We start from the raw sequence: 14,146 nt of genomic DNA on the forward strand, positions 1-14,146 counted from the left end.
TTTTAACTAGGTCAGGAATCCTGGAGAGGGTCTGCGCTAGACTGACCAACAGTAGGTAGACGCCCAAGTACTGCATGGAAGAGCCAGAGTACTCTAGCCCATTCCAGACCACAGAAGGAGATACAACAGACACAGAAAGAGTGAGCCTAGCCTGAGGTATTGCAAATACGAGTCAGATCTACGTTAGGTACACAAGGTGGTGCATCAAGGCATTTTTGTTGTATCGGTATGGCAGCTGCCCCGCAGAGAGGAGCTCCATGTACATTCCGAACGAACACAGTAACCAAATGGCGACCACAAGATTGGAGGATCTGCGCGGTGCAGAAGGTCCAAAATGACAGACGGAGGCAGATGGAGAGAACGCACATGGCGTGTGTGCGGGTGAAGAGCAAGCTACAGAAGCGACTTTTGTGAGCCTGCTGTGGAGTGGCGCGAAAGCTGTGGCCGCGCCGTGGTGTTCATGCCTAGGACCTTGGGGTGTTAACCCTGAGGACAGTGAGGAGGACATTGTAGTGAAATTTGGGAAACATGATGGACTTGCTTGTCAGTCGACGTACAAACAGTCAATAGCTACCTCAATCGTTCGAGAGATTGACAGTGCAAACCAAAATGGCGGTTCCCGCTTCTCTGGGAAACCGCGTGGGCCAGTTGCAGAAAATGTTGCAAATGCTAAACTTGCAGAGAGTTGGCCAGGAGTGGCGCCAACAGGAAAGCCCCACCCTGATGGGGAGTATGGCGCGAAAGCTTGATCCGCGCCCACATGGACTATGACTAGCTCAGCCTCCGTGCTGGGTCATCCGACATTTTTAAGGGACCTTCCCCTAGTCTCAACCAGGGGGAGTGGTTTCCAGTTTTCACGGATGCGGATGGAGATAGCTGGAGGAGGGGTTGGCAAACCAGCCCCTGCACTTCAGTTGTGAGGAGCCAGCAAGCAGAACAGATCACTAGTGAGAGTGCCTCCCATAGTGACCATGGCCTGCAAACCCGACGAAGGATCCCTGATATCGACTCAGCCTTACTCGGCTCCAGGAGGCTTCCTGGTACTTCGAGTGACTGGTACCGAGACAGTGGCGTGCCTATGCCTACAGTGTCGCCTGCCGGGGGGTGCCGTGAGTACTACAGTGCAAGGCGCGCAATATGGCCTTCAATATCTGTGGCCAATGCCAACCTTTGTACCAGTCCAGGCAGTAGAGGCCGGAGGAGATGTAGCCATGCTATCGGCGAAACTCCCCGGTGCGCTTTGGAGGGAGTCTACGGATCCTGGAGAAAGGGGATCGGGGCCGGCTATCAAAGCTGAGCCCGATGAGAGAGACAGTCACCGACGTGGTGATAAAAGAGAGGCTCACCGCCGATCACCGAGCGGAGTGCCCCTCCATAAATCGGAGTTGGATTCCTCGGATGAGGAACCTGCAGTTCCTACCGCAGTAATAACACGACCGTTGGCGAGCCACTGCAGCAGTACTACCAAAAAGGCACCACCCACCTGTGTCGTAAATGAACGAAGTAGAGTATCGCCCGTACAGCGGCAACCAGAGAGGCAAAGTCCCACGGCCGTGGTGACCAGCGGTTCTGATGGCGGCGGCAGATCCACCCCGACTCCACGGAGCGGTAAGCATAGTCCTTGCTTCTACCAGGCTCCGAGGGTGGCAATGGCGGAGGAAGGGCGGTGCCCGGCCCAAGCGGTGCCGCAGAGGAGATCTGATCTACCGGATGTCGTGGTGGAGGAAGAGGTCTCGCTTGGGGACCCAACCCAAGATGGCGGCGCGTCCAGTACGGTCACGGATGCCACTTCCGGTGACCGTGGCGGAGCAGATGGAACGATGACTGCGCCCTTCCGATTGAGTAGGGTTACACGATCGCCTAGCTTGAAGAAGAGCTGACAGGCCCTGCGGAAGCCTGAGAGCAGCGAGACCGGAGCAGCAGAGAGCCCCTGTGGTGGCACCGGACCAGGTAGCGGTGAAGAGCGGGTCGTAGCCCCGCGAATACCGACTGTCCGTCCCTATGCCCAACCCCAGGCCCTAGTTAAACCCCCGACCCCTGTCACCTTTTCCTGTGGGTCATCTTCGAGCCCGGGGATGTCTGGGGAGTCCCGAGTCACCTCCGAGGAACGGACTGGGGAGAGCCTGGACTGCTTTACATCTGATGATGGGTCGGCGGGTGGGAGGTACTCTTGGCAAGTGTCCGTGTCGAGTTACTGCCTAAGTGTTGTGAGTGTCACACTAGAGAGTAGGCCCAAGAGGGTAGGATCTCAGTTCCGGTCTGCCGGGACATCCGGGGTGTCCTCCTGGGGGGAACTAGAAGAGGGAGAGTCAGTGGAGTCAGCTCCAGAGAGATTAGGGAGACCCGGTGGTGGGCCCCCTTATTTGAGGATACGAGGCATGGCTGGATCGAACCAGGTTCATCTTGGAGCGAGATGAGGTGGTAGATTATTGGTGGGCTAAGGGGGAGTTTACGGAGGAGGATCAGTTAAAAGCAATGCAGGATCAATGGTATGACATTAGTCGTGGGCTAATAGAGCCATTGGGTCAAGGTAGATTGGGAGATCCGGTGGAACCGGATGAACCCCTGTCATGGGTGATGCCAGGGAGAGCGGGTAACACTAAGCTGATACGGACTAGCCGGGCAGAAAGGGCCATTGTGTCGAAATACAAGAGCTCGCATGGGTTAGAGTACCCCTATGTCCCCGAACCCCTCATGCTTGATAGAGGATCAGAGGGACGGATGGTTGCGGGAAACCATCGAAATGTATATGGTGAATAAAGGGGCGCGATTACTGGGCGTAGGGCAGAAGAAAGAATCTCCCAGCTAATGCGAGTATGGAGTATCGGGCGCAGTATATATATGCACAAGGCTGTGTATAGACCTGAGAGTTGATTACCCCGGGAATACAGTATTACTGTTACCGATATGGCGGGTCGGGAAGTAAAGAAGCCAGACACTTGCCACTGTTATTAGGGAGACAGGATAGCGAGATCTGTTTCTGATATAGTGCCCATGCTGGTCAGTGAGCACTAAGACCGTTAATTATGAAAACAGTGATGTTGTTCTGAATAATTATGTGTTACATTTTACAGTGCTTCCCGGACTAAGGTACACCAAATTTAGGTCCCAGCCGGGACAGTGGGGATTCACCAGGGGGAGATTGTAGCCATTCTGTAAAATGGTCTGCAGTACCACTCCTGCTGGCAGTAAGCCTGGTAAGTTACAGGGTTGCCAGCAGTAATCATGGAGGTTTGCCCTCACACCCTGGTGAGGTGTCATATACATGGAGGAGAGTGGCTGCATACTCTGAGTCCATTGTTAGTGACATCAGAGCTGTGACAGTTCCTGAAGTATATAAGGCACTGCACTGCCCAAAGTTAGTGTTGAACAGAGGAACAAGTCTGGGTTGAGACTTGAGTGTGCAGGGACCACTAGTGCAGTAACTAGTGGCGCAGTTCAAAGTTAACCAGCCACAAGGCCTACACTGTGTCCAGGGACCTGGCACAGGGGTTATCTCCCTACTGGGAGAGGGGATGCCACTCCATTGGAAGGGCGTACCTTTCAAAGTGACAGCAGAACCAAAATGTGCGGCTAAGAAGCTGGCTGTGAGGGGCAGCTGGCCCATAAAGATGTCAATAAATATGCTCTTGATAAAAGATACCCTCATGTGTGAGTCTGGAGTTACTCTACAGAGGATGGCACCACAGAGAAGTTCCTCATCAGAACCATCTCCCTGCGGACACAGAGATCCAGATGAGGTGGAGGCGCTGCACGTGATATAGGTAGGACTCGCACACACTTCCTCAGCTACCTGTCTGTGTTGACAATCCCCGAACACCATCAGGCAGGAGACTCAGGAGTCCTGTTGCCAACAGGTGCACCACCAGACACGACCATGTAATGGGGGCTGGATAGACCACAGGGGCCAATATGAGTTTGGGTGGGGGGCCCTAGACCCGTTACATTTAGCTAATAAAACAAAGGATTTCTGTTACGCATACCATAACATCATTTTGTTTCAGAATACATGTAGGTGGTTAATATAAACCCTATTGGATATGTAAGAACATACAGGATTTGATTCAAGAAGGATATCATGTAAAAACTATGGAATATCCATCCTTGTCATTTGGGGTTTCCAAACTTTTTGTCGCCACTGTTTATGTGTGTGTATATCTATATCTATATCAAAAATGAAGAGAAAGCACACAGTCCAAGTGTGCTAAAGTATGGACAATTTATTAAAACTTTTGTAGATCTGTGTACATCAAACTCACAAACGCCGGTAGGTCTTAGTATGAGTATCAACTCAAACTGCATCTCAGCCGTCCTGTTGGGAGTAATGTCCACCGCACTCCAGCTTTTCAGTGTGGTTATGAATGCCGTCAGCTCCTCCCAGAAAACGGAAGTGATGATAGTGTTCCTGGAGAGGAATCCCCCGGCAATAGGTGCTTCACGTTTCGGGTTCCCCCTTCACAGGAGTTCTCTAGGATTGCTCACATGATGCCCGCCTAATAAATAATGCCGGTTCTCTGCTTAGGACAGAGTTTAAACTTTACTTCCTTACGTGTTTCGTCGTATGGCATGACTTGATCAGAGGTAGATACTGTGTGGAGTGATTTCCAATTTGTTGATTACTTTTTACAACCGTATGTCACAAACTTGAGGTCATATTTAAGGGACACGTTGCATGTCATCGACCACCTCCAACATCACATGGAAAGACACCTACCTACCTTTGGGCCACGTGCGATGTGTCATCACTGTATACGTGCATTAATAACAATAAGGGCATAAATGCAGTGAGACATTTTCTGGAAAAAGACATCACACTTTGCTCCTCCCAGAGATAGTTCATTATTTTTAGCATATCATCCATATTGGAACACAACTATTTTTTATTTGAACAAAAATATAATTTACAGATTTGTGGTATGGCCATGGGCTCCAGATTCGCTCCCAGCTATGCCAACCTATACATGGGGCTCTTGGAAAGCCTTCATGTGTGGGGGAATGCTCGGCTGGGGGACAGTCTGGTGTTCTATGGCCAGTACATAGATGATGTGATTATGGTCTGGGATGGGTATAGAGAACAACTATCAACGTTACTCTCATTCGGGAACAGTAACATGGATCAGAAGTTTAAATGTCCTCAATCTAGTACTAGCAACACAACAGTTTATCATCATCCATAATGGATACTATTAGAAATTCATTCTAATTAATCAAATTAAATTTAAGTGCACCTTTTTTGATACCTGAGCAATTTGTTCATTATTTCTCTTTTTTGGTCTTTCTATATCAACAAATTCTAGAGCACTGTTCTGCTATATTGCGTAGCTTATATAAATTGCAAAAACTGTTATATTTGCTTATTTGGTTTGTTAGTGTTTATTTCTTGCTAGTTCCAACACAGTATAGGATAAACTAATTTATAATCACGTCACACAACAATGTGACTATGATCAATATACAATATATAGTGTAACCAGGTCTATCCATGTATTAAGACACATTATACATGTTGCACAGTTTCTCCCCCCTCCCACCCCTCTCTGGAAGATGTACCTCTGGTTACTGCAGTTGTGGTGCGGTCATACCTGTGAGGGTCCAGGAGAGCTGAGTGGTCCATGATGTTGTGGGGAACAGGACAGGCTTTTGATGATCTTGATGTTCAACTCAGGGTGTCAGCGCCTCCAGCTCCAGTGGGATCCAGGATTACCAGAGTCAGTCCTCCACTAGGGCAGATTCCATCCATACCCCTACCCAATAGACAGAAAGCTCAGGCAGGTGTGTATAAAAAGGGATGCTTTATTTGGCACACTGCAGATGTCACATAGTAGAATGCAGATAGGTCACCTCTTCTGTCACTCAGAGTCAGCATGAGGGGGGTCAATGCCCCAAGGATAACCTGTCACAGCCTAGAGCTCCTAAGGGCTTATATGACAGGGGGTATAGAGGCAGTCTGAGCGAACCATGCTACATACATATCTCTAAATCTCTATAAATGTATTCAAATAATCTTATTTTTTATAATTGTATCTTTATTGCTGTCCAATGTAGTTCTCATGGTTAGATTTTGGTCTGGCTAAACAATTTTAAATGCTACATGTTATTGTCTGATTTGAAAACATCAATTAACATCAGCTGGACATCAATGTATAAATTGGAGATCACTCAGAACAGTATTAACCTCTGATGAAGTCGTGCCATACGACAAAACGCGTAAGGAAATAAAGTTTCAGCTCTGTCCTAAGCTGAGAACCGACATTATTCATTAGCCGGGCACCCTGTGAGCAGTCCTAGAGAACTCCTGTGAGTGGGGAACCCGATACGTGAAGTAACTATTGCCGGGGAATTGCTCTCCAGGAACACTATCACCACTTCCGGTTTTCCGGGAGGGAGCTGACTGGATTCATCACCATGCTGGAGAGCTGGAGTGCGGCGGACATTGCTCCCAATTTGACAGCTAAGATGGAGTTTGAGTTGATACTCATACATGCCTAAGACCTACCGGCATTTGTGAGTTTGATGTACACAGATCTACAAAACTTTTAATAAATTGTCCATACTTTATCACACTAGGAGCGTGTGCTTTCTCTTCCTATTTTTTTCTCTTAGATTCCAAGCTGGGAGTGGTTTACCCCGTGACAAAAGCAGCCAGGACCTGCTAAGGATTTTTTGTTTTTTTACTATTGGTTCATTTGGACTTTTATTTATAGTATCTCGTGGACTTTTATTTATATTTTAGTATATTTTTAAAGATTTCATTTAACTATTTAATATGTGTCTTTTTTAGTCCTATTAATGAATACATGTGGACATGTTTTTTATTAATATATCTGTACTATTTAATACTATTTCCTCACTGCAGTTTGTGCATCTTTGGATACTATATATTATATATATTACTATATTAGGGGACTTCCATTGTAGTCTCTTTGCTAGTGCATCAGCGCTGTCCTTATTATATATATAGATATATATAGATAAAAATATATATATATTTTATCTATATATATTTTTATATATTTTTTTAATATATATATATATATATATATATAAAATCTCTTCCATTACTTTGACCTAGTGCTATTCTATTAAAGCTAGTGAAATATTTAGCAGTGTGCTCAAATGTATACATAATATGAAACTAAACTTATGAGTATAAGAAGAGTGAATCCCTAAGGCCATCTCAGAGGTGGAGGATAAGAAAAGGGCAAAATAAAGGTGTGAAGCTGTATTAAGTACTTTAGGATTTAAAACTCTGCATGTGTAATTGCTGGGCAGAGCAAAATAGGTAATGCGTCCTTTATCAGCTTTCTTGTAGAAAATCCCCTAATGGTTTAATTAGTGTTACCTCAGGCAACACGGGCAAACAGGGGAGAAAATTCATCAGAACAAGCTTTATAAATTGACAGATACACAAGGTCATTCAGGAAATTGCCCTGGTTTTCAAGGATTTAGCCATTTTTCACTTTCATAAATAGCCCCCATAGGTTGTGTATCAAAGAAGAATACCTAATTGGGAAGAATTGTTTGATCTGGCAGGTCTATTTACTAGAGACACCGAACTTCAAAACTGGGACAAAACCAGCATCATAATTTAAAAGAAAAGCAAACAAAGGACTTCCATTGAAAGCATTTGGAGATTTCCTTTAATAAATCTGGTGCAATTGTTTTACACTTGTTGCAATAGTTTTTCAGACCAGTAGACTTTATTAAAGAGACCCCAGGTATTTAGATATGTACTGTAGGTTATATATCAAGTTTTCAGATTCATATCTGGTGCACAGAACAGGAAGCAATTGAGAGCAATGTGTGTGTTTGTGTGTTTGTGTGTCACACCGGGAGTCATTGATAAATAACCTCACCCAAGGTGAATTTGCATCATGTTTGCCCCAATGAACTTTACTCTTTGGATCTGTGGGGGATATTCATTAAACTGGGATAGCGCCAAATAGAGCCCGATCGCAGAGAAACTCCCTTTGACTTCAGTGGGAGTTTCCGAGAGATAGTCCCCTAACCGGCACTATCGCAGTTTAACAAAACACCTCCTATTTATCCATTTCGGAGATGGAGCGTGGCTATGTATGAGAAGGAAAAAAGGCTAAATCCTAGAGTAGCAGCCGCCGACCTGAATTTGTGAAGCTGCTTCTAGGGAACCTGAAAATTACCTCCACTTTTCATTAACTATATACTGTACTTATTTTCCATCCTTCAATGTATCTGTTATTTCATAACACACTTTCATTGTAATTTGGCAGTTACTGCTTCCTCTGAGTCAATCTCCTGCTTCACTTTGGCTTACAATATCCTCAATAATCACGCGTAATATTTATGCCATTCATTTGTGAAGACATTGATTATGTGAATCCATGATTGTTTATGATGAAATAGCCCGTGATTTAACATTGATTTGACTTAACTTTCTCTTTTCTTTCTGCTTTGTTTAGCAGGTTTGCTGATGCATTGTATTTTTATCCGATGTTTACAGACTGTTTCTGTTAACAACCGCAGGTTCACACCTTATGAGTGGTACAATCCACACCCGTGCAACCCTGACTCCGACGTGGTGGAAAACAATTTTACTTTGCTAAATAGTTTCTGGTTTGGAGTTGGAGCTCTCATGCAGCAAGGTACACAGGTTACAAGTCATTGTCGCACACATCCCACAGTCTGCTCAGGGGCTTCTGTGATGGTAAACTCCACCATAATAATAATAGCACATTTTGCGGGCACAGGTCCCTGCCCCGTGGAGCTTACAATCTATTTTTTGGTGCCTGAGGCACAGGGTGATAAAGTGACCTTGCCCAAGGTCACAAGGAGCTGACACTGGGAATTGAACCAGGTTCCCCTGCTTCAAACTCAGTGCCAGTCTGAGCCACTCCGTCTCCCATCTTCGCCTTCATTATATACTGTAAACCCTGGCGTTAGCTTACTGAAAACACACTGCATGTCAGCACGTGTAAGGCCTCACTCTTTCACTGAAATGTAAAAGGATATTCACAATATTTATTACATTGTGGTATCCTTATCGAAATACTGTAAGTAATACAAAATAATGACTTTCCTCTCTTCTTGCTCTTTGGCAGCTGTTATACAGAACATAAGTAGCATATTAGGATACATTGTATTTCATGCCTGCAGAGATTTTCTTACAGAACCTTTGTCCTTATTGCTGTATGCCACTGTCTTGAGAAGAGAATCCCTTTCCAAGCCGTTCTATGCTTGAAAGTCCAGCCATGAATTACCTTTACTGCATTGCAGAAAGGGCTGTAGTAGTTGAATGATAGCACCCACACATACACCTTGTTTTAGCATTTTTAAAACATACCCAGTCAAAATATACCAATGTATATTTTTTTTTATAGTGATTCCCTTTACTGTGATTACATTGCATAGTGAAGTATTCCAGTAGCTTAGAGAAAAATAATATAATTGATATTTATGGGGCCCAGATACAAAGACGGAGTACCCTATATGTTTAGTACGTTACTGCGTGCATAGCAATATACCTAGTATCACTGCACTGTCTTCTTATATTACTCATACGCCTTTGAGGTTAGATTGTAAATTCCACTGCATTTTGTTCTGTTGCTCTAGCAATTAAACCTTACCTCTGATTTGTTAATAATGCCAGGCCTTTCCTGTCTCAGTGTAAAACAGCCTCAATTATTTTAGTGTCAGCGGACATCAAATCAAGGAAAGACAAAATGTCACTGGTTTGTATCATTGCACCTTGCAATTTATGCATTAGCAATGATAACCAAGGTGTTACATGGGTGAGCTGCGCAATCTCCTCGTATCCCATCTCCAAGATATCTTGCTAAATTGTACTGCTGCTTTAAAACATCTGATTCCTTCAGAAGAAATCGTAATAAAAACAAATTCAAGAGACTTTGCACAGCAGCGAGCTCCCCTACTGTTAAGTGTAGATGCACTGCTGCTTTAATGGAAAGACCAGCAGGCTTTTACCATATTCTCTTTCTCCAAGTGTGACCTTCTTGTGAGGTATTAGCATTAGCTTTTACATTAGTGAATAGGGGGTGTTCAACATCTGTGAAATCCATTATCAAGAAAGTAATCCCACTTGAATTCGAATCAAAGAGCAGACCAAAGAGTGACTAAGTTACCCATCAATCACGTGTACATTTCCATTTCCCAAATGATAGACACACTTAATATACACATTAATGAAGGAATAAGCATCACATGAAGGCTTATTCCTTCACCAAAATAAGAAATAAACCAGTACTATTTACTTATTCATAGGTGAATGGCATTAGAAAGCTTAGATTGAATCTGTTGTAGCATGCAGCGTTTGGCAGTACTATATCCCAGGTCATACAGTACTTGAAAATTCAAAGTAAAGCCCAATGTATCTTTCCTTGTAAATATAATATACATATACACACAGACACACACAAGCACATCATGTACAGTATCATGTAGGACACAATGAAAGTGTTTAGTACATATTTTAAGCCTGTTAGTGTCATAATAAGGGCCGGTTTATGGTCAGATATCTACCATTGGCCTTTCCAAACTTGCATCCCTTTTGAGGTTTACTGACAATGGAATTGAATCAGAGTCATGTTTGATCATGTTTACATGTATGTTACTCCTGAGAATAGCAATCAGAGGCCCCAGCTACACTTTTGGACAATTATGACTTGTAACGTAGATGTGTGCTAATAATTACAAATATTTACACATATATATATATATAATATATATATATATATATATATATATATATATATATATATATATACATACACACACACACACACACACACATATGAACACATACTATATACTGTATATATATATATATCACTTATTTCTATGGGTCATTTACTGTATGTACTGTTGCATATTTGCTAGACATTTGAAGTAGCTTGTGATGGACATTAGTGGTGCTATATATGAGTATGTATATAGAATTATTACCAGAAGAAGCTCCATATTCCTTATACAGTATTGTTATTGCACAAAGTACACTGTATGCATTTCCGTCCAAATGTTTATAATGACCAATCCCCAGCTCCAAGGTAACATTTAGAACTGTAAACTTGGCAAGCCAAGATCTTTCTCATTAAATTCTCATTTTTGATATAAAAGAAATGTTTCTGCAAAAATACTACCTGCGAACATACTCCTAGTTTTGTGAAACTTTATTCAGCTGTTTTTTGTTTTGTAGAAGAGAGAAAATGTCTTACTAATTTCATTCAAAAACATATTTTTTCCTTGAATTTATCCAAGTCTGGAAAACACTTTTTAGTCAACAAAGCTGACATGTTTCAGCGAAATACTATTTATGAACAACACACCGAGGCCATACTGTTTAATATACCTTATGTGTATATAGTAAATGTTATCGAGCAACCTTTCAGTGTGAGCAGTGTGAGGTTTTACAGTATCAGGCAGGTTTGTGTATCCACTTATGACTGACTCCGTTTGTGAGATTCACTTCCCCTCTGGCTTCTGAGTACAATATCCTACCTCTGGAGTTTACCATCATCCACAGCAAACTGTGGGACGCAGTGTCTGTTAGTTACCACTACCTTGGGTACATGACAGTCAGCCCCAACCAGACTCTGCTTGTTTTATCAAGAAGCTTAAAAAGCAAAAAACATTTGTATGTCAATGCAAATGTTTCCATGCGCAAACCGTGCGGTACGTGTGATTGTAAGTGGACCATCCATCACCCCTTCATTACTGGAGGGACTTGCAACACTATGCTTTTCCTGACATTGCATTTTCCTCCAGGGTTGAAGGGGTAAAACATACAGAGTTTAAACAAAAGATGAACAGTTAGTACCCTCTGCATCTAGTGTGATTCCTTTTCTCGCTGCAGAAGCTTGATGTTGTGCTTGACTGGAAGCCGTTTGTTTAAATTCTTAAATGTGATGATCAGGCTTTCTCTTTTCTACAGAGCGTGAGCAAAGTCTGGATCAGGATTGGCTGTCATGTCTGCCATTAAAATGCACTAAAGAGACTTCAGCAAGTATTGTCTCTGACCCAGATTCCTGCTAGAAACAGTTGCATGTCAAGTGTCGACCTGTCTAATGTATTTTAGTGCTACCACTGAGGTTTATATTGAATGCTAACAAATACTTGTGTTGAGCATCTCACCCACAGCAATCCAAGCTCATACTTGCCTGAGTTTGAAGATAAAGGGTGCAATAATCACAATGTGTACATTGTCCTTTTCCTTCTCATAGCAACCAATTGAATGTATTAATAAATCTTGCAGAATTTCTTATGGGAACACACGTCTTCCCACTTCAAAAGTCTATTTACTAGGCTACTTTTATTAAGTAGCCGATTAAGAGTTAGATTTACCTGCTGTAATTTTGATTCATATGAGTACCATCTTAAAGACCATACAAAATACATTATTTATTTATTTATTTATTTTTACAACAAACATTTTAATTCCAGAACAATAACCGCATTTTAATGATTGGTAAATTTGATGTTACTGTAGCTAGTGGAGATGTTCGAAACTGTCGCCCAAGGCTGCCAACAAGGCAACATCTTTAGAGTTAGGGTTCCCAAGTGATTTGCTGATTCCCTGTAAGAGATGTTTCAGACCCGAAAATAGGGCTTTCCCATGAGATACAAAGCAAAAATAACAAGCACAAAATAATCACCAAAGGAGAAAAAAATCTTAACCAGTGGAAAGAATAACAATTTTAACAATGTTCACCAGTGAGAGAATTTATTTGCTTAATCAGTAAGGTCAAGTGAATATGTAAATACCATCTAAAATCTGTGAAGTTAAGAATAAAAAGAAGGGAAAATGCCACTTAGTATACAAACAACCTTAGATAAGATGCAGCTTTTTCAAAAGGATGTTTCCCAACATTCACAAGACAGAACAGCAACAAATCCAAAGCGCAACCTTGAATGAAGGTACATGTGAGAGATAGAAAAATAGACAACAATAATGCAACACAACTAAATATATGTAACGAGATGACCCAAAACACTATGGGGCCTTATTCTAGTAGCTCTGATGATTTTGCTGCTATCTGGAACGGTTTGGCTTGTTCCCGCCGAACGGTTTGAAATTTGAGTTATCACAGTGTTCAGAAAGTATCTGAACCCGACTCAAACCGAGCGGCAGGAAAATTACTAAACCGCTCGGCGAGGCAGAAAAACTCATCTCAGCCTCACTCAAAGGTCTCCCCATGTGATCTAGCTGCAGAGCTGCACAGAGAGAGATGCCTCTCCCTACGCATATCTCGCCAGCGATCACAGTGTTTTTATAAAAAAAAAAAATACTAGTGTAGAAGAGCAGGGGGTCTCCTGAGCAAAACCTTGTTGATTTTAGGTCCGGGGTCCCCCTGCTTCCCGAGATACAGGCCCAGATATGAGGTGCCGGTATCTCCTATGTGTTTAAATGTCTCGGTCACGTGACGTGGGATATTTAAACATTGCTTGGGGATACCGGCACCTCATAACAGGGCTTATATCTCGGGAAGCAGGGGGTCCATGGACCTGAAATCAACGAGGTTCTGCTCCGAAGACACCCTGCTCATGTACACTAGTATAATTTTTTTTATTAAAACAGCTTTATTACCTTAGCGGCTAGCCGGTAAGGCAATAAAGGGGTTCAACTTCTATAGTCTGTTTATTGGGGGCAGAAGGGGTGGATGAAGGGGTTAGTAGCCCAAGGGTGGGTTGTTTGCGGGAAGGTTGTGGGAGGAGTTAACCCCTCACTACCATAGCGGTGGAAACCGCTATGGTAATGAAGGGGTTATCCAGTCCTACTACCCCCCAGTGGGCATAAATACCCACCCTTGGGGCTACTACCCCTTGACCCAATCCCTCTTTCCCCAATAAACATTTTAAAAAAACTAATACGCGTTTCGTCCGCAGTACTGGGCAATATTTCTATTATCAGATATGGATAATAGTGCATTTTCCCTTTCTAAATAAAACAATATACAGCATCATAAAGTGAATAAAACTTCTACTTACCCCTTTCAGGGTGTAGGGCATCCTCATCACCATACTCCACGTCCATGTCCTCTGTTGGCCGGAACAGAATAATATAACAAGAAAAAATACAATCTAATGGCCCCTAACCCCTTAATCACCATAGCGGTTAATAACCGCTATAGTAATTAAGGGGTTAACTCACCCTCCC

General features: G+C 43.0%; 1 protein-coding gene across 6 annotated transcripts in view; it reads left to right on the forward strand.

The window, feature by feature from the left end:
- GRIK1 (glutamate ionotropic receptor kainate type subunit 1) overlaps nt 1–14,146 on the forward strand; it is a 376,065-nt gene that overhangs the window by 323,899 nt on the left and 38,020 nt on the right. For all 6 annotated transcript variants that reach the window (XM_075593906.1, XM_075593909.1, XM_075593911.1 and 3 more), the window contains one exon: nt 8,503–8,621. In XM_075593906.1, coding sequence (XP_075450021.1) covers nt 8,503–8,621 — 119 coding nt within the window. The remainder of the gene's footprint in view (nt 1–8,502; nt 8,622–14,146) is intronic.

The sequence above is a fragment of the Ascaphus truei genome, chromosome 3 (genome assembly GCF_040206685.1).
Source record: "Ascaphus truei isolate aAscTru1 chromosome 3, aAscTru1.hap1, whole genome shotgun sequence".
NCBI lineage: Eukaryota > Metazoa > Chordata > Amphibia > Anura > Ascaphidae > Ascaphus > Ascaphus truei.